We start from the raw sequence: 18,450 nt of genomic DNA on the forward strand, positions 1-18,450 counted from the left end.
AGTTTGCACAACTGCTGTTTTCAAACTGATTTGAGTTTGTCTTCTAATCTTATGAGTAACATTGCTTTCTGCATAGATTTTGTATTTGTTCTGTTGAAGACGAAAACATGTCTCAAGAACTAAGAAGAAAGTAAACATTTCTCTACTCCTGAAACCAATTATTTCCAGAGTACAACAGCCTCTTAAAGATTTCAGTTGTTTGAGTTAACTCCTCTGTGGAGTATTATTTAGTTACGTTAAGCTAAACTGGAACCAAAGGATCAGACTTTGTGTTTAATGTTCAAAATATAAAAGTTCTTAAGTAGTAATTGTTGCATAATTTTAAGCAAAATAAAGCAAAATTGTGTACGAGACTTGGAGTTTTTTTATCGCTATACATTTTAGAATCATAATAAAACTTGCTACTCTGGTTATATGATGAAATTGCCTTCTAATATATTTTGTCCACTAGTTGCTTTTTTTCTGACCAGAAACATGTATGCATTGATCAGAATCATTATCCATGGGAGATGTGATGGACCGCATGAAAGCAAAGGTTTATTTACCTCAGCACATCCAACTTTTTTCCCTAACTTTGAATACTCTATTAATTGTGTATAATAAATAAATAAACACAATGAATGTATTTGATTTTGGACGATGGCGACGAGCAAGAATGCAGCAGTCTTAAGTTTCGTTTTCCTGACATCATACTGGAGGCGTGTTTTGCTGTGAGTTATTGGGTCAGGTCAGCTGTAGAGAATCCATGTTTGCCCAGAGAGCTTTAAACGATGGCATCAACGGCCTTAATTATCAGGGCCCTGTGTGACAACCACGGATGTTTGGACTTCGAGCAGCTGCTGGAACTGGCGCAGAGTAATTTCGGCTTTGGGGTCGCGGACCTGCGCTCGGTTCTCTTCAACGACGGCGTAATAGCGATCAGAGAAGGAAAGCTGCCAGTGGACAGCGGCAGCCTGATCAGGCCTGATAGTCTGGTAGTCGCCAAAACCAGCCTGAGGCTTTGCCAGAAAAAAGCTGGCGAGTGCCGCCAGTGTGGAGCTTTACACCTGTGCAGGTATCTTGTTGGTGGAAGCTGCAAGTTCGGGTAAGTTGTGTTGAACCGTTTGTGAATTAGTCGACCAATCAAAACTTCAGTGATGGGTTGATGTCCAATTTTAGATGTGCTTTTGGATCATTATTGGATGCATTTATTTGTAATAAGTCTAAGTAGGATTTGTCAATAATTTGTTAAATAATAGAATCGGAAGCTTCCCAAAAGGATTAATTTAACCCCACTCCACTTCTGTTGTGAAAATCTAGTTGCACCTTTAAGGAAAAAATATCTAATTGTTAAGCCCACTTAACAAAACATTTTGAATTTGTGCCTAGTACACGTTTGGCTTTCCGCCTTATAAAGTGACGTAAAGCAAGACTTTATTAAACACAGTTTTAAACCTTAACAATTAAGCAGGTGAAAACTTAGGAGCTAAAAATAGAATAATATTTCAATTACATGGGTGTGGGTGTAAACTCGTGGTTTTGATTTCAGTGAAAATACTTGAAAGCTCATTCTTAAATTAAATTACTATAGCAGACCTCTCTTTAATGCACAGACATACCTTTTAGGAAATCACAAAAATCGTATATATTTTTTTTTCCTTCTTTATTTTGTTTCCTGGAATCGAGATGGATTGTTTTTGTTTGTGAGTTCAGGAAATTGCATTACTCCGTCCAGAAGATGGCAGCATTCAACGACCTTGCAATTATGTTCCTTCCAAAGCACTGAGCTATAAAATACACGTATACACGTGTATAATATAGCTCAGTGTTTCAAAGCCGTGCACTGCTGCAACAGCTTTCATAAGCTTTTAAGGCGTCTTTTAATTTATTGTATTTATGTTAAAGTTTTTCCTCGTCTCACCGTGTCTCGGTTACTTCCCCCTGTGTCACATAAAGTCTTTACTCCAGGGTCAGCAGCAGCTTGGAGGAGCTCTGATGAGTTGGAGTGAGGCTTCCGCCTCCATTCAACTCCCTTAAGGCTTGTGGAAAATAACTTGTGTACTAAAGGCCACAGGGTATTTTGTTATTGGAACAGAAATAAAATGCCCATAGTTTATTTTAGGGTGCATATAACCATTACTTCCTCGAGAAGTTGTCAGTTTTCAAAAACCTTAATAGGCATGTTCAGTGCACTGTGTTTTTAGTTTCCTCTTTTTTTTTCAAGTTACAACACTTTTTATTGGGATTTGATATGACAGGCGAACACACAGTGGAGCATGATTTTAAAGTGAAGGGAAAATTATAAATGTTCTAATTGCATTTCCCCAAAAAAATAAAATAATAATAAAGCATTGCATTCAGCACCCTGGAGTCAATCATTTGTGGAACCACTACCATGAGTCTTTTGAGGTATGTCTCCAACAGCTGGAGATTGAAGCGTTCTTTCTGCTTAATGGCAATTTTCAAGTCATGCTACAGATGTTTAAATGGTTTAGGTCTGGCATTGGACTGGGCCATTTTAACACATCACTTTTTCTTGTGGCTAGACATTTAAGATCATTATTCTGCTGGGAGGTAAGCCTCTTCCTCAGTCTCAAATCTCTGACAGCCTCCAACAGGTTTTTTTTTTTTTCCAAAATCGGCCTTTATTTTGCACCATCCCCACTAACTCTGACCAGCTTCCTTGTCCTTGGTAAAGAAGAGCTTCGCTACAGTCTGATGCGCCCCCAACCATATATTACTTTTGGGAGGTGTAATCAGTGGGACATGCAGTGGTATTTCATTTCTTTCACTCAGGGTTTTACATGTTGGACAAAACATTCAGTTTCGTTCCAATCAGATAAGAGCAGCTTCTTTAGGTGATTCCTGTGTCCTCTGTGCTTATGGGTAACTGCAAATCCTTTGAGGCTTACGCTCAAACTTTGCAGGGCACTGTAGAAACTGTAAATTTGGTATTTCGTTTTATCACTGAACTGGGTTGGATCCCAGACTTTACTGCTAAAACAAACTGAAAATGGCTATATTAAGAGTTGAATAACACATACATTTCCTCAAGAAAGGATAAATAGGAGAATGCATTTTAATCTAACTCCATATCCTGTCCATCAGCCTCCACAGTAGTAATATCACAGTTTGTGTTTGTGAAGAAAATGAAGACTTGGTTAATAAACTGATGCAAAAAAATCACATTTGCATGTTCTCTTTAGACACAAGTGTAAAAATCCACACACCCTGGCTTCTCCGCACAACACTGAGCTGTTGAAGAGAAATGGTCTTCAGGGTTTAACAGAGAAACAGCTGTTGCAGCTCTTAATGCAGAATGATCCTTTCCTGCTTCCTGAGGTAGGACCTGCCAAATTTATCCAGATGATGGACAATAAACGTTTTCTTATCTTAAGATGTTCCAATTTCTTTTACATCCCTTTTTCCTTTAGGTCTGTCCACACTACAACAAGGGCGACGGTCAGTTTGGTTCCTGCAAATTCGCCACCACCTGCAAGAAGCTCCACGTCTGCCTGCACTTCTTGCAGGGGGACTGCAAGTTTGGCTCTTCGTGTAAGAGAAACCATACCTTTGATGAGCAAGCATTGAAGCTTTTCCAAGGATTCAGTGAGGAGAATATTCAAAACATTTACAAGATCTATAGGAATAAATTCATCATCACCGGTCCGCAAGAGAAGCCAACTGCTGCTCCAGGTAATTGGTTTCTTTTATGAGCATACATTTTTTTTCCCCCCATCCAACGTTGAAACTATTCTAAATGATATATTTTAAATGTCTCCTGCAGTGCTTCCAAAGGTGAGCGTCAGCCCGCAGCCTCTTTCCCCTCAGCCGCCTTCCCCTCAGCTGCCTCAGCCACCTACCCCTCAGCCTCCTCAAACCAAACCTGGATCTTCCACTAAATCTGTCAACCCTTCTAAACCAATAACTGATGCCGAGCGTAACGAAATCTGCCTCTTCTTTATTCGCCGACACTGCAGCTTCAAAGGTATTAGCTGCTAATAGAGCGAACACGGGTTTCTTAATTGTCTCGCGTGGTAAGGTCACTTCCTGTGCATTCTGTCACAGAGAAGTGCGGCCGCGTCCACTGGCACCTACCTTACAGATGGCAGGTTCTGGACGCGGATGGCGTGACCTGGAAGGACTTGGTCAACATGGAGGAAGTTGAGAAAGCTTTCTGCGATCCATCATGTGACACGAGCTGCAAAGATCAGCCGGCACCCGCGTTGGGATTTTTTAGTTTTTTGACTTTTCAAAGGTACAGCAGTTCTTCCGGTGTAATTGAACAACAAACATTTGTGCTCAGGTTCAGCCAAGCATAAAGACGAAATATTTTTATTTTAGCAGAGCATCAAAGAATGAGCCGTGTGTGGACTTCAAAACGATGACTTGCGAAGGGTCTCCGGTTCGGCGCTTGTCCACCGCCTCCTCTGTCTCCAAGCCCCCACACTTCATTTTAACAACTGAGTGGTTGTGGTACTGGAAGGAAAACGGGGGGACGTGGGTGGAATATGGACAGGTGAGTTAATAAAATGCAATTTTGAAATATCATTAATGTAATTATTGCAGAAAAGTCTCACTACCTCATCTACAGAAGTTAGTATGCTGTTTTGTTTAGGATAAATGCATCTTCTGCTAAGATGCAGCATAAATGCAATTAGCTTAAGAGATGAGGTCAAATGATCTTGAAAAAAAGCTGAAAATTAAAGTAGTTAAAATATTCAGAATATTTAATGTCTAAGCTGAGGTGCAAACTGCTTTGATGAATGTAAAAGGCAAATTCTCAGTATGGAAACACTTAAAGCTTAATAAGTAAAATAAATTCCTGTTAGAATGAACTGAAATTGATGAGCCTCAATGTACCAAAATGTTTATAACTTGGTTATAAATCAGATTTAGATTAAGAAAACTTTATTGTCCACCAATGTGGACATTTGTCTTTCGTTTCTTTAATAAACATACATCATCCATTAGGGCTGGACTATATAGAAAAAAAGCATATTGATGAAATAGAAATCAGATAGATCGATGTCGATAATTATCAACAAATTCAAACCATATATTTTAAGTGCAACCCTGGCCATTTTATGCTGTTGCTTAACAACCTAGTTTTAGATACAAAACACACAAATACTGAATTCAAATTTAACCCTTTATTCAACCAACTTTTTACCAAAACTATAGGTTTTTAAAAAAGAACGCTCGCTCGCTGAAGGGGTCGGAGCGTTCCTGGGTCTGCGTTTGTGATTGGTTGGAAAGATGTAATGACTGTAATATTAACCTACATTGCTAGAATGCAAAAGGAAGGAAAACTGTTATTCTATTGAACCTTTTATTGACCCTTTTTTTCTATTATCAATATATGTCTATCGATCAGTATATATTGTTATTGAATTATTGTCCAGCCTTATCATCCATGCAGGAGTCGTACCAAAGACAATGCATTTCATGCTTGTATTACAATATATAAAATACCCATATGAAGCTGAAAAAATATCAAAGGACAAAATTCAGGTTTTGAGTTAATAAATATACATAAAAAATATCCAAAAGTCCTATACATAATCATATCCAAATTACTAATTCTCCATCTAATGCTTAGCCTTAGTTCATCGAGTTAAGGGGACAAAGGAGTTCTGAAACATGTTTTTGTTTGCTGATATGACCCTATATCTCCTTCCTGACGGTAACAATTCAAACTCATCATGGAGCGGACAAGAGGAGTCATTGAAAACGGCAACAGCTTTCTTTCCTAAACGTTCTTCATAAATGCTGTTCAGGTGCCTGTGTGGTTTTCTAATAATCTATGAGATGAGGCCGTGTTAACAATCCTCTCAAATTTGTTCTTTCTCTGCCTGTTCAGATTTCCGTCCGACGTTAACATGTTAAAAGTCAGGGTACTTTCCTCTAAATTTTAGACACTGTCTCAAGGATAGTTTGGCTCAGTCAGAAGTTGTTCCGTTTACGCAGGTCTCCCTGAGAAAGTTTAATAACTTTATTAGCAGAAAAGCTTGAACATGGACCTTATATTGCTGCATTTGTTTCAGTGTCTGACACGGCTTAGATGTCCTCTCAGGCCTCCAAGTCTCAGGTCATGTACTGTTTAATCTTCGGGGTTCTTTGTTACTTTCATGTTCATTTTCTTCTAGTTAGTTTCACTTAGTACCATGGTTTTCTTTTCTTCTCTCACAGCTCCTCCCTCTCAGTTAATTGGTTTCACCAGTTTGACTTCCTGTGATCACTCTTCTCAGTGAATATAGATTCCTAACACCCGTTGTACAGACATGCAGAAGTGGAATGCAGCTCTTGTTGACAACGCCTGTGTGTTTCCTGCTTGTTTAAGTGAATATGTCTCCCGTGAAAAAGGCTGAGATGGGAACCAAACTTTTTTTGTTTTAAGAGATTGGGACATGCATCAGTGGTCAGGCTTATTATGCCGTTGACTAAATCAGCCCAATGACAAAGGTTTTTAGACTGATGATCTCACAAGGGTTTGATAGACATGTGTGTTTCATTGTCCTGGTGTAGAAAGGTTGACAAAGCAGCGGGTAAATGCAATGATCCATTTATTTACTTCTTTGAAAACCTCTAAATTTTACTTGGAGTTCTGTAGAAAATTGAATGGGATTGGGAGTCTTTTCGGTTGCTTATAAGGAACACACAAACAAAATTTGTACCTGGTTCCCCCGCATCTAAAACACAGACTTAACCCTCTATACAGAAGGACTGGAAACTGAATAAGATTATGGTTGAAATTCCTTATAACACTGTCAGACCATGTGAAAGAGAATCAATTTCCCTGTGTTTTAACCTTCAAGTTGTTGAAATGTTGTTGTGGGAGCAGGAGGACTTGATTTGCAAACATTGTTTATCGAAGGAGGTCGGCTGGACAGTGGAGTAGATGACGACAAAAAAAGTTTTTTATCAAAAATGTAATGAAACCAAGACATGTATTTAGAAGAGTGTTTAGTATTAACTTGATGTCTTGTGACCTGTTTAAAGTTTTAATTGTTTTGGTTAAAGTCGGGGAAGAATTGGTTAACCTGGGAAGCGCACAGTGTTGGAATTTTTCAAAAGCTTTTCCTATTTGTTATAGTGGAAAAGAATAGTTTTGAAAAAGTGGCCAGTTTTAAACAGCAGAAGTAACAGTTATTCTCTAATGAAAGAATTTATAGTTATATAATTGAAAAGCTGAAATAGCTGTAAAATAGATTAATCGATAGCTGAAGATAAAAAAAAAGATAATTTTGAATGTGCTCTCACCAGGATATTTAAAATGTCAATAGGCAGACGTATACTGCAGGGTCATATCATTTATCTATTTAAAAACTCACTAAGTAGAGTACTTGGTCGCCTTAATCCTGATGAGACTGGAAACAGCGCAAAAACGTTCCAAAGAAATTGCATAAGCAGTTTCATCAGGATTCAGATGACCAAGTACTCCACTCACACAAAGCAATAGCTACTAACGACTCAGGATATTGACGGGTGCGTTATTGATTTACGTCTGACTTAGAATGCGCCTAGGAGGATGGACCTTCATCTGCTTAAAAACAGCAGCGCTCCAACTCCAAGTTGCTGTAGTGCAAGCCACCAGAATTGACAAAGACTCCAGGATAGGTGTGAACATTTCTGTTCTGTCTCTCTTTGAGGTCGGTCGTGTTTTTTCTCTCCTCTCCAGCTTTCACCCCCCCCCCCATCCCCCTCTCCAAACGCGGAAAAGCCCAACAATTTGCAATATTGGATTTTGCCATTTGGAGCCAGCAAAGACTAAAAGCTAACGGGAAAGTCAGTGCAGCTTGTCTCATAACAAATAACGTATTTGGACTATGCCTTCCCTATCTCTACTCCTGGATTGTTATGGCGAGAGAACTCAGAACTCTCCCCTGCTCCCTCCTCCTTTCTTTAACTGTTGGCCGCCTGATAACATCAAGGAAAATGGCCTCTGGAGAGCGTTCACGGAAATATAAACACTTTCACCCAAACAGACACACATAACTGACGCTCATAAAAATAGATGAATTTACATGCGACTAGTCTCAAATGCTGCTGCTATAAGTGTCTCGTCTTATTTGTGCTTTTTGCGCAAGAGGTTTTTGATATCTCAAACTTTATCCTGTTATAGGATACAGTTTGAGGTATGTTTTTTTCTCTCCCACCTTCCTTTCTGTGGCCTCTATTTTTTCCATAGAGTAATGGCAGCACCCTGTGGGCACCGTGTAAGGTGGTGTCCTTGGCAGCAACGCCTCAGTAAATCGTCTCCACCTGAAATGTTTGTGATGTTTGTGATGGCGGTTGTACTGAAACAGCAATTTCCCTCTGGGATTATTAAAGTATTTCTGATTCTCATTCTAAAACATTTTCAGAAAAACTGAGCGAAAGTCTGGTTGCCTCCGATTTGCTGCTCTTTTTGTGTTTTTAAAGCGAAAACCTGTCGAGACAGGTTCATTTTGAGTACGCTAATACACCCGGACAAAGTCATGACGTCACAGTCTCATTGTTTATTTTTCTTCCCTTTAGGGTTGGTAAAGTTATTGGTAGTGGTTCCCTTATTTGTAGCAGACAGATGTCATCCCCATGAGCTTGTTGGGCACAAATCCTTGAAATTGTTGAAGCCAAGGAGGTAGTCTGATGTACACCCAATGTTTTAGCTGACATTAGCAAATAGAACTACTCAAACTGAAAATGGTCATATCATTGAGACAGCAAACCCCAACAATCTAATTATACGAGGTTAGGCTGGTTGAGCTTTGCTGCATTTAAACAGCCAGCAGGCTCAACCATCGAAACTTGTTATGGTCGCTGTTCAGCTGGATGAAACGGCACCCAACCTTACATTTGTTTGTGAAATTGTGAAGATACCATTATGTCCAACTGATATGAACATTTTATACTGTAAACCCAAATGAACTGTTTAATGGTTACCAGACCATCTAGGGATGAAGGTTTAATGCATTGCACATTCCAAAGAAATTCACAGGGCACCGAAGAAGCGGGTGTGCACAAAAATGCAAGCGCAAGTTTGTGTAAGCTTGGGTAAAGTAGTTTTTGCCTCTCCCAGCACCCGAGTGGATTTGCTATTCTGCTGATATTGGGCTCTGAAAGGTAACTTTGGACTTCCACCGTGCCATTAGCGGTTACATTTTACGTTTTTCTTGCCTCCATCACACTTGTGTCCAAACAATGCCACAATTTGCTACCTAAGAGAAGACAGAAGATCATGTTAGCCGGTGTTCTGATAAAATTAACTGGTCTTGAAATGGAAAATAATAGATTAACTCCAGTGATATCATGAGAGGCTGGGAGATTTCCTCTGAGCTCTGTCTAGAAGGCCTAATGGTAACACACTCTTAGGTCAGTCTTTTAATTGCTTTAGTGGTTTTAGAGTGGCTGAAAAAAACTATAATTTTGAATCTACAGCCCAATAAGGGTAGCTGGGAATAGGATGCTAATAGACTTCAAAATCTGAAGTTTATCCTGATGAGGTGTTCTCCAACTTCTAATGCTGCTGCTGGATTTGTCATCTCCTCATGAAGGCTTTGCTCCAACGTCTTCATGAGGGGAACCACTTTAGAGGCAGAAACATTTTCCTCAGCAGACAACTCAGCAGTGGCATCATAAAACGGAAACAGCAAAGAAAGGCACCCTCCAACAATGTTGAACTCCTCTGATTTTAATAAAACAATGTCAGTTTGTAGGCCAGCTAATGCTCCCTTAACTCTAGCAAAGGTTGCAACATTAAATATGTGCCGTTCCATCTGGTCTCTACCTCTTGCATCAGCTTCAGTTGTTCCAGGCCGAGAAGAAAATGTACTTGAGTAAGCTTCTCCTTTAAAAACACAGATGAATAGTCCTTTGAATCACTGCAGTAGGAACATAAAAAAAACTATTGGCTTTATTATAAGTTGGTATAATGGGGAAGAGCGTACCTTGGCAGTGGTGCTGCTTCTAAAGAAGCCAACCAGCTTCCTTGCTTTGGCCCGGATGCCAGAGAGCACAGGGTGCTGGTCAGGTGACTTCTCCACTATCAAATTCATTGCATGTGCGATGCAAATTTGATGGCGAAGCTTCGGCTCTGTTACGCAGGCAACAGGATTAGGAGCACCGTCAGTGACCATACAGGTTATCACACGGGTTATATTGTCAGCAGTGTGTGTTTGGGGGAATGACTGCACTCCCAGCAGCACTGCACTGAGCTTACCTGGCATGTTACAGCCAGGTAAGCTTCGATGTTGATGTTATATATATCTCTTACCGTTGTTTTTGTGGAATCAGGTGCACATTGCTGTTCCTGGTAGTTTTCCTAAGAGAACAAGTGTTTTGATGCTTATATAATGATTTTTATTTTTATTTTTTTCCTTTGTGTTTTTTTTAGGGTTCAGGGGATTCCCCGGTCACGTCTCAAACTGTGGAAAATGTGTACCTGGCAGACAGAGAAACAGAGATGCCTTTCCAGGCTGGCAAACAAAACTACGTTCTCCACTTTAAAGATGCAACAGGGTCCCAGCAAATGTATCAGCAAAATCTCCAATACCAGACCAAGAGGGAAGTGCGAAGGAGGCCTCGCTTTGTGTCTGCTCATGATGTGGAGCAGAAGCTCAAGAGGTATTTTCCAACTATAAGGGTTTTTTTTTTCTCCGTTCTAAGATTAAGTTTTCTATATTGAAGTGTCACTGAGCTGATACCTCATATGTTTATCTTCTCCGTAGTGGAACATCACACACCTCCAGCTCCTCTGGTTTGGAAAATGTCCCTTCACATTGGGACAAGAATGCACTGCCTGATTTAGGGTATAAGGTATCTTTTATTTTTATGTTCGCTATCACTATGGTTCTTAATACGTATTTTCCCCCTGTATTTTGCTTTGAATAACCCCATATCTATATTTAACTCCTTTTTTTAGCTCCTGCCTCTCTCCAAATCCGCAAACGATTACAATATGATTGAGGTGTTGTTCAAGCGCACCATGCCTAATGCCAACATTGAGAGCATCCAGAGGATTCAGAACCCGTCTTTGTGGAAAGTCTTTCAATGGTAAATCACAGGCAGATGAATATTTGTTTTTTGTTTTTGTGGGGAGTATAATTCTGCATAGCCTCTTGGTTTAGTGAAGAGTTGTCAAGCACTTGTCTATTACAGTCATATTCAATAAATATGAACATAATTGAAAAGTTCAGTTATTTCATAATATATAATACGCCATTATATAGACTAACAGATTTAAAGCCATTATTTCTGGTAATTAGTTTTTTTTTTCACCTTCAGCTAATAAAAACAAAGCATTTACAATTAGAATATTGCATCAAACCAATAAAAAAAGCAAAACCTTTCATGCAGAAATGGGGGCTTTATAAAAACTATCCTTAATACCACCTTAAAGGTTGTTTTTCAAAATGTACTTTTAATCTGACAAACAAAGCTCTTAGAAATGCATATTCCAGTTTATTGAACATGACTGCATATTTTGTGATTTATTTTCAGGCAGAAGGACCAGATGCAGAAGAGGAACGGGGGAAAACTTGTGAATCAGCAGTACTTGTTCCACGGGACAGATGAGACACTGGTTGATCCCATATGTGAGCAAAACTTTGACTGGAGGATGTGTGGCGTCCATGGAACAGCCTATGGCAAAGGTATCATGAAATACAAGTGCTTCGATTGAAAGCAGAATCGAGGAGTAGAAAGTCTCTCTTCATTCTATATTTCCTGTAATTTCTTTCTAGGGAGCTACTTTGCCAAAGATGCTTCCTACTCAGACAATTATTCCAAGATTGGAGGGAGTCGAACCAAGACCATGTTTGTTGCTCTGGTCCTGATAGGTGAATACACGACTGGGAGCGGCAGCTACGTTCGACCACCCCAAAAAGCAGGAAGCAAAGCCTTTTATGACAGCTGTGTTAATTCCACCGGAAACCCCAGCATATTTGTGATCTTTGATAAACAGCAGATTTATCCAGAGTATCTAATCAAATACAGATAAGTCCAAACTGATTTGTATTTCCTTTTCTCAAAATGTTAGCAGTGGGGCAAACTCCAGCATATATGATGCTTTATAGTGTAACTTTTGGCTCATATGAACATTTTGAATGATACAATTTTAGATGCTTAGACTGTCTTCTATGGGAAGCTGTAGTGGGGATTGTTTCTTTCCAGTGCACATTTTGTCTCTCAGTGTTTTCTGTATTCTGCTGTTCATTGTTTCTTTATTTACTGAATGGGAGGTCTTTGTTTAGGCTTTTATGGTATAATCATTCAGTGAACTTCTTTTTTGGGTGTATATCACCAAAAAAATACTGATACTAAGTGTGGGTGCTTTATAAAAAAAAAAGACTGTATTTATTCAGAACTAAAAAAAAAAAACCTCCACAAATGAAGTGATCAGATATTTCTAAAGGGCGGACTTGTACATGTATGTATAGAAAGCTGTGTTTTAGAGGGCAGACAGGGTAAGCAAAGTACTTGCTTGTGTCAGCCTTGGGGTTCCTTAATAAAATAATTATTAGAAAGTATAGACACTTCTTGAGGCACTTAGTGTCCCGCTGTATAGTGGCGTTTATTTGACTCCTGTTGCCCCTAGTTTGGCTTTCTGTGTAACCGGGTTTCAGTGATAATCTTAGCTGCTTTAGAACTAGTTATTATGTGTTCTAAGAAACTGTCGTGTTTCACACCAAAGGTTTTAAATTTCATAAAAATCAGTTGGCTAGTTTTCTAGAATTCAATTCAGATTACCTTGTTTATGTATCATCATATCATATTTTAAGACAAAATAATCAAACCAATAGGGAGTGCATGTACTTACTCAACATTTAATAGTTGTTGCATTTTAAAACATAGTTAGAAAATTATAGTTTTATAGTAACGCATATATATTAAAAATATTATACTGTCAGATCTTCATCAGTGGGAGCATGAAGAAGTAATTGCAATATTTTGTTTAAGCTTTTTTTTAGTGCACAAAATCATACAAAAGCAATAACACTTGATTCAGGGTGTTCTATCAGTCACTTACTGTATTTGTGCACATCAATGCTTTAAATGAACAGATGTCTTTGTTAAGTGTTTTGTTTGTCTTTTGGGGGAGGGGGGAGAAGCTCTGTAATGATGTAAACCAAAAAGGGGCATTTAGTGCCCCTTTCTGGTCTTTGCAAAATAAAGATAACACAAAATGTCTCATTTTGCCCCTTTTTTTAGTTCCAAAATGTGAAAATATTGACCTTCCTTTAAATAGTCAATGCCAGTCTGTCAAAAGCCAACATAGAAACTATTGCATACATTTGTAGTAAATTTTAATTAATGTAGTGTGGAAGTTTTCAGCCTGTTGGAGTAACACGTGCAATCACTATCTAAGACTTTCAGGCTAATCATCGTTCCATCTTGAAACCTTTTTTTGTGAACTTTTTTATGCAAAATGTAGGATAAATATTTTTAGAGCAAAGATGATGGTGTTGAATTATGGAACAAAAACCACTGGTATAGAGATAACAGGATGTATAGACATTTATGCCAATTGCCCCTAAATCATTCATAAGGTTTTCTTTTGACTTATGTGGCCAGTGAAAAAAACTAGTACCATAATCAAGGTGTGAAGAGTTATGTACTGTTGTATCAGACATGTCCTATGGTCTGATAAAATTAAAATTGTCTGAGTATGAGAGCTACATTTCTGTGAAGTACGGGGCAGCAGCATCATGTTTAGCAGGTGTTTTTAGACATCATGTGGAAACAACGGTGCAACATCTCAAGACATCCTCCAGGAAGATAAAGATAAAGGGGATAATGTATACCGCTAAAATGGTTACAAAGTGACTTAAAGAGAGGAGGAATGGGCCATTTCTTTTTCTTTCAGAAATCAGTCAATCCAGCTGTTCTGTGAAGGCCTCATTAAACAAGAAAAACGGCACACAGGTCAGGGTGAAAGTTGTGGAGACGTTTAAAGAGGGGTTAGGTTGTAAAACAATATCTCACGTTTTGAACATCCTACTGAGCACGGTTCAGTCCATCACCACACAACCGAAAACATTCCCAGATATGGCCATCCACCTGGGCCAGGCAGGCGGAAACGTTAACGAGATCAACTCAAGAGGCCCACGGTCTCTCTAGCAGAGCTGCAGAGATCCAAAGCTCGGATGGGAGACTGTTGCCAAGACTATCCGTCCATCAATCCATCCGTTTTATGACCCGCTTAATCCCTCATGGGCCCAAGACTAATACTCATGCAATTCATATTCTTTATTGGAAGAGTAGCCTGAAGAAAATCATTGATAAAAGAAAGACACAAGAAGTCCTGTATGGAGTTTACAATAAGCCACAAGGGGCTTATAGTAAAACAGGTGTTTGAATGTGATCTGGCGATATGGAATGGGCCACAATTTCAGCAAACTATTAAGGTTGAGGAAGGATACCCAAATTTTTACTCATGTTTGACCGAAATCATTCAATTCAAAAGGCAATTCTACTAAATAGGCAGCTTCTGAATTTGAAGAATTTTAAAAAATGTCTCTTATTATGTTGACATTAGGCAAACAGAAATTACTTTGGTGATGACATCTACCTAAGACAGGAAATATAGAGACTTAAAGGGGGTGTCATTAAATAAATAATTATATAATGAAATAAGTAAATGTACTGTGGAAAAAATAAATGGAAAATTAAATAATGAAATGTCGAATGAAATAAATGCACATTAAATCATTAAATTTACCATGAAATAAATACATGTGCCATAAAATACTGAAATGGAAAGGTTTAGCCTGCTAAAATCCCAGGGAGGATAAATCGTTAGGCGTCATTTTACACCGTGTATGTTTCACCTGTACACGTTTTTTTCGTATAGCCTAAGTAAACTGAATAAAGCAACACTTTTTCCCCTAGAAAGAGACTAACAAACACCACACTTTTTTAATAAACTCTGGCAAAAGCTTAGTTTACTTTTTGTATTTCCACAAAAACATCTCTGCAACATTTCAAATAAAAAAAATTACACAAACTGGTTTTCTTTAACAATAATAGCAACAGTAATTTAAAAAAAACTTTTTTTCTTTCTTGTTGAGGCAACGCATCTTGGTTTCAGAGCCGGCCACAATGCTGAAACGTTGGAGCAAATACACAGGTTTTCCAGTGCATTTGCACCAGCCTCATTCCCACACAGTAACAATAGCAGATACAAATGGAGGCTGACTAAACTTAGACTCTAATGTGAACCTGTGAGTCAACCACAGGTGACAATCAAATATTTTCTGTGTTAAAATGCTAATTCAGAAACCCACAAGCCCTTCAGATACTATAATTAGTCCTGAAGTCGCTTCATAATAAAAAGATATTCTATCCAGCCACAAAGCATGTCTTGCCTTTAGATTGTGTGCAAAGTTTTCACTACCTTTATAAAATGAAAGTTACATTTTTATATTAGTGAAAAACATATTTCTATTTGTCTTCAGCAGGAATAGATAAACGAACAACCTTGAAATGCAAGGAAGAAGCTGCTCTGGTCAAATGAGACCAAAATAGAACTTTCTGGCCAAATGTAAAACACTATCTGTGTGTGTGGCATAAAGACACTGCATTAACCTGAACAATCAATCTTTCTGCCAGATACCATCAATTTAGAGTCTAAACTTTAGAGTCTATGTCAAAACACACCTTCCTAACTTGGATAATTTGGGGAGTACTATGAAGATATTTGCTTACTCATATCTCTGAATTGCATTAAACTTTACAGAGCGTGTTCTTCCATCAAATGGACAGAGTGAAAGGAGAGTGGGGAAATAACTTTGCATTGTGATATATCCAAGTGTTAAGGAGAAGACTTTAGACCACATCTGATTAATGCCCCAAAACAATTTTATACAATTTAAAATGCTACAAGGGGCTGGTCTAAACCCTTTTATGACACAAAGAAAAGTGCTGGCTGGCTTTCTGCAAGACACTCCGAGTGGCCTTCGGCACATGAGATCCCGCTCATCGCACATGACCCTCAGTCTACAGGGGAAATTCCTTCATTCCCCGAAAATTGTCCAAGGACAGCGTCTCCTCAGCCCCTAGCACAACACGTTATTTTCCCTTTGCATTCATTGTTGAGGCCACCATTTTTTTTTTCTATGAGTCATCAAATGCCCACATTTCTTGCCAAACGGGATGTGACCTCAGGTGTGTAATCTATTTCCACGTGGATCTGACTTCTTATTGCAAAATCTTTTAACATATTGAACCGGATTGGTCTGCCGGTGACCTCATTTTATCAGGAAGATGTTGACTAGCAAATAAGATCAATAATAATTTTTAAGTTGTTGGGAGATCAACATCATGATTTCACCAAATCAAAAAAGAAAAGCAAAGTAGTCTGACTGGATACAATATAAATGAGTTAAAGTATGTTGTAAAATTAGGTCAGCCTGGCTCAACAGAAGGAAGATTTGTGCTTAAGAAGTGCAAATATATTTTGTTTTACGAAGATGATTGCTGTTTTACCTATTTTAGATTTTTTTTTAACAAATTTAGCCAATTTATAAACACACAGTAAGGAATTCTTGCAAAACATTGACCTTGCTGATAATATGTGGACTACCAAGAAGAAATGTGAATAAAACGAACATGTTCTCAGTCAAGAAAGTTAAAGGAGACGATGACCAGAATGTGCAAAACCTGTCAGAGCAGACCTCACTAAGACATGACATCATTTTCTGGGACTTTCCAAATTGTTTAAAGATATAGTAATCTCAGCCTATGCAAACTTCTAACTTTAAAGAGTGTCATTACAATTTCTCTAGAAATGGTTTTCTTTTGTTGTTTATGGCATTTAGGAAATAGAAATGACTTCTAACTGGAAATGTTTTGTTTGATTTATTGTCAGATAGTGAGAAAAAAAAGTTCTGTCCTTGTTTTTTATTTTGTTTACTACATGTTTGTGCATTCAATTTTAAAACAATGTGTTGCTTATTTTCTCTGTTGCTCAAGTAATCATGACTAACTTAAAAGCATATTCTGTTTTTGTGATCATACTTGAACATACTTTTTTTCGCCTTGATCTTAAAATCTTCCATATGCAAACAATAAAGTTATTTGATACACATGACAAGAGAGTTTCAAAGAAAGACGAGTAAAAACCTTCTGTGCACGGATGACAAATGGATCACTGGGGTTGTTCTGGGAGTCCACGATAGCGTCAAAAACCATCCATGGTAAAGCCACAAGAACACAGGCAATCGCTCCAAAAACAAATTATATTAAACTGTGATGGATGCATATTTAAAATAATTTCAACATCTATAGGGAATCTGTTTGTGATTATCTGTGGGTGTTAAATGCTTCTCCTGACTCAGCATGAACAATCAGATTCTTCATGTGTGTGTCAGCAGATGTGTCAGTCTGCCAAACCATCCAGAGAAGGAAGAAGGAAAAAAAAGCTCAAAATCATTCCCTCAAAAATAATAGTTTGATGGTGGAAAGCCAGTTGGTGAAGAACAAGACACCGATGGTTTTAATTTAAAAAATGTGTCTTTATGGATTTTTTCAAATTATTGTTATTATCATGCTATAGGAGGTTATAGATTTCACTGAGGCCTAGTCTCTGTAGGAGATGCAACAACAGCAGTCAGTGTCTCCTGGGCAGACGTCAATACAGCCACAAGCAGACGGCTCCTTAAGTGTCAGACAAACTTTAGATTTTATGCTCGTAACGAGTCAGACCCGAAGACGCTTAATATGTCAAATATTAAATCTCGGAAAAATGTTATGTACCAATGTACCTATGATAGAAAATAGGGCTAATTTACTGAATACATTTTAACTCTAATGATTCAAATGTTGTCATCGTCATCTAAAATTATAAAAATGTGAAGACAGAACCTCACATATAGTTAAATATGCGACTTTGATTCTATGAAGGATTCTTTGTTGGTCCTTTAGATTGGTGGCCCCCAGATTAGGGAATATGTTAACTCCATCTTTGTGCTGCGTTGATTCTGCTTATTCTTTAACAAGCATTTGAAGACTCGTTTATTCAGAATGGCTGTCAACTAGTTGTATGCTGTATGATGTTACATGTGTACCATTTTTATCTTTTGTTTTACTCTCTGGTACAGCAGTTTAAATCCTACCTAAAGGACAGGGACTTCTTTGTGTCACATCTAACGTCTCATCAGAGCAGACAAAAGTCACATGTGGGGTACACCAAGGTTCAATCCTGGAACCCATTATATTCAATATCAATATGCTACCTCTAGCTGAGGGTAAATCAAGACTGAAAGCCCACCTGTTTAGAGTTGGTTTCAGCCCATAATAACAGGAACACTGACCAACATATTTGATGTATATTGATGTTTTAACCTCATACAGTATGATGATTTTTACTGGTTTCACAAGCAGTGACTGTTTCAATGTGCTTATGTTTTCATGATGTAAAGCCCTTTGAGCTGCCTTTGCTGCTGAAATGTGCTATACAAATAAACTTGACTTGCTTTTATCAAAGATAGA

General features: G+C 38.2%; 1 protein-coding gene across 4 annotated transcripts; it reads left to right on the forward strand.

Annotated features, from left to right (window-relative positions):
* Nucleotides 1–715: 715 nt before the first annotated feature.
* parp12a (poly (ADP-ribose) polymerase family, member 12a) lies at nt 716–13,050 on the forward strand. Of its 4 annotated transcripts, none has more exons than XM_036152063.1 (11): nt 716–1,084; nt 3,186–3,321; nt 3,414–3,675; nt 3,764–3,967; nt 4,048–4,237; nt 4,324–4,498; nt 10,355–10,584; nt 10,689–10,776; nt 10,883–11,013; nt 11,461–11,612; nt 11,703–13,050. In XM_036152063.1, the coding sequence occupies exons 1-11, from the start codon at nt 771–773 to the stop codon at nt 11,957–11,959; spliced, it is 2,139 nt and encodes a 712-aa protein (XP_036007956.1). In that variant the 5' UTR covers nt 716–770; the 3' UTR covers nt 11,960–13,050. The 4 variants fall into 4 exon arrangements, with proteins under 4 accessions (XP_036007956.1, XP_036007960.1, XP_036007963.1 ...); XM_036152067.1 differs by having other exon boundaries at nt 4,327–4,498; XM_036152070.1 differs by having other exon boundaries at nt 3,767–3,967.
* Nucleotides 13,051–18,450: the final 5,400 nt, after the last annotated feature.

Source organism: Fundulus heteroclitus, chromosome 2, assembly GCF_011125445.2.
Source record: "Fundulus heteroclitus isolate FHET01 chromosome 2, MU-UCD_Fhet_4.1, whole genome shotgun sequence".
NCBI lineage: Eukaryota > Metazoa > Chordata > Actinopteri > Cyprinodontiformes > Fundulidae > Fundulus > Fundulus heteroclitus.

Excerpts from the sequence above, each read along its gene's own strand:
- parp12a (XM_036152063.1), top strand. The coding sequence starts at position 771 with ATGGCATCAACGGCCTTAATTATCAGGGCCCTGTGTGACAACCACGGA. Across the intron at positions 4,499-10,354 it reads CGTGGGTGGAATATGGACAG|GGTTCAGGGGATTCCCCGGT; the intron begins GTGAGTTAATAA and ends TGTTTTTTTTAG. Across the intron at positions 10,777-10,882 it reads TGCCTGATTTAGGGTATAAG|CTCCTGCCTCTCTCCAAATC; the intron begins GTATCTTTTATT and ends TCCTTTTTTTAG.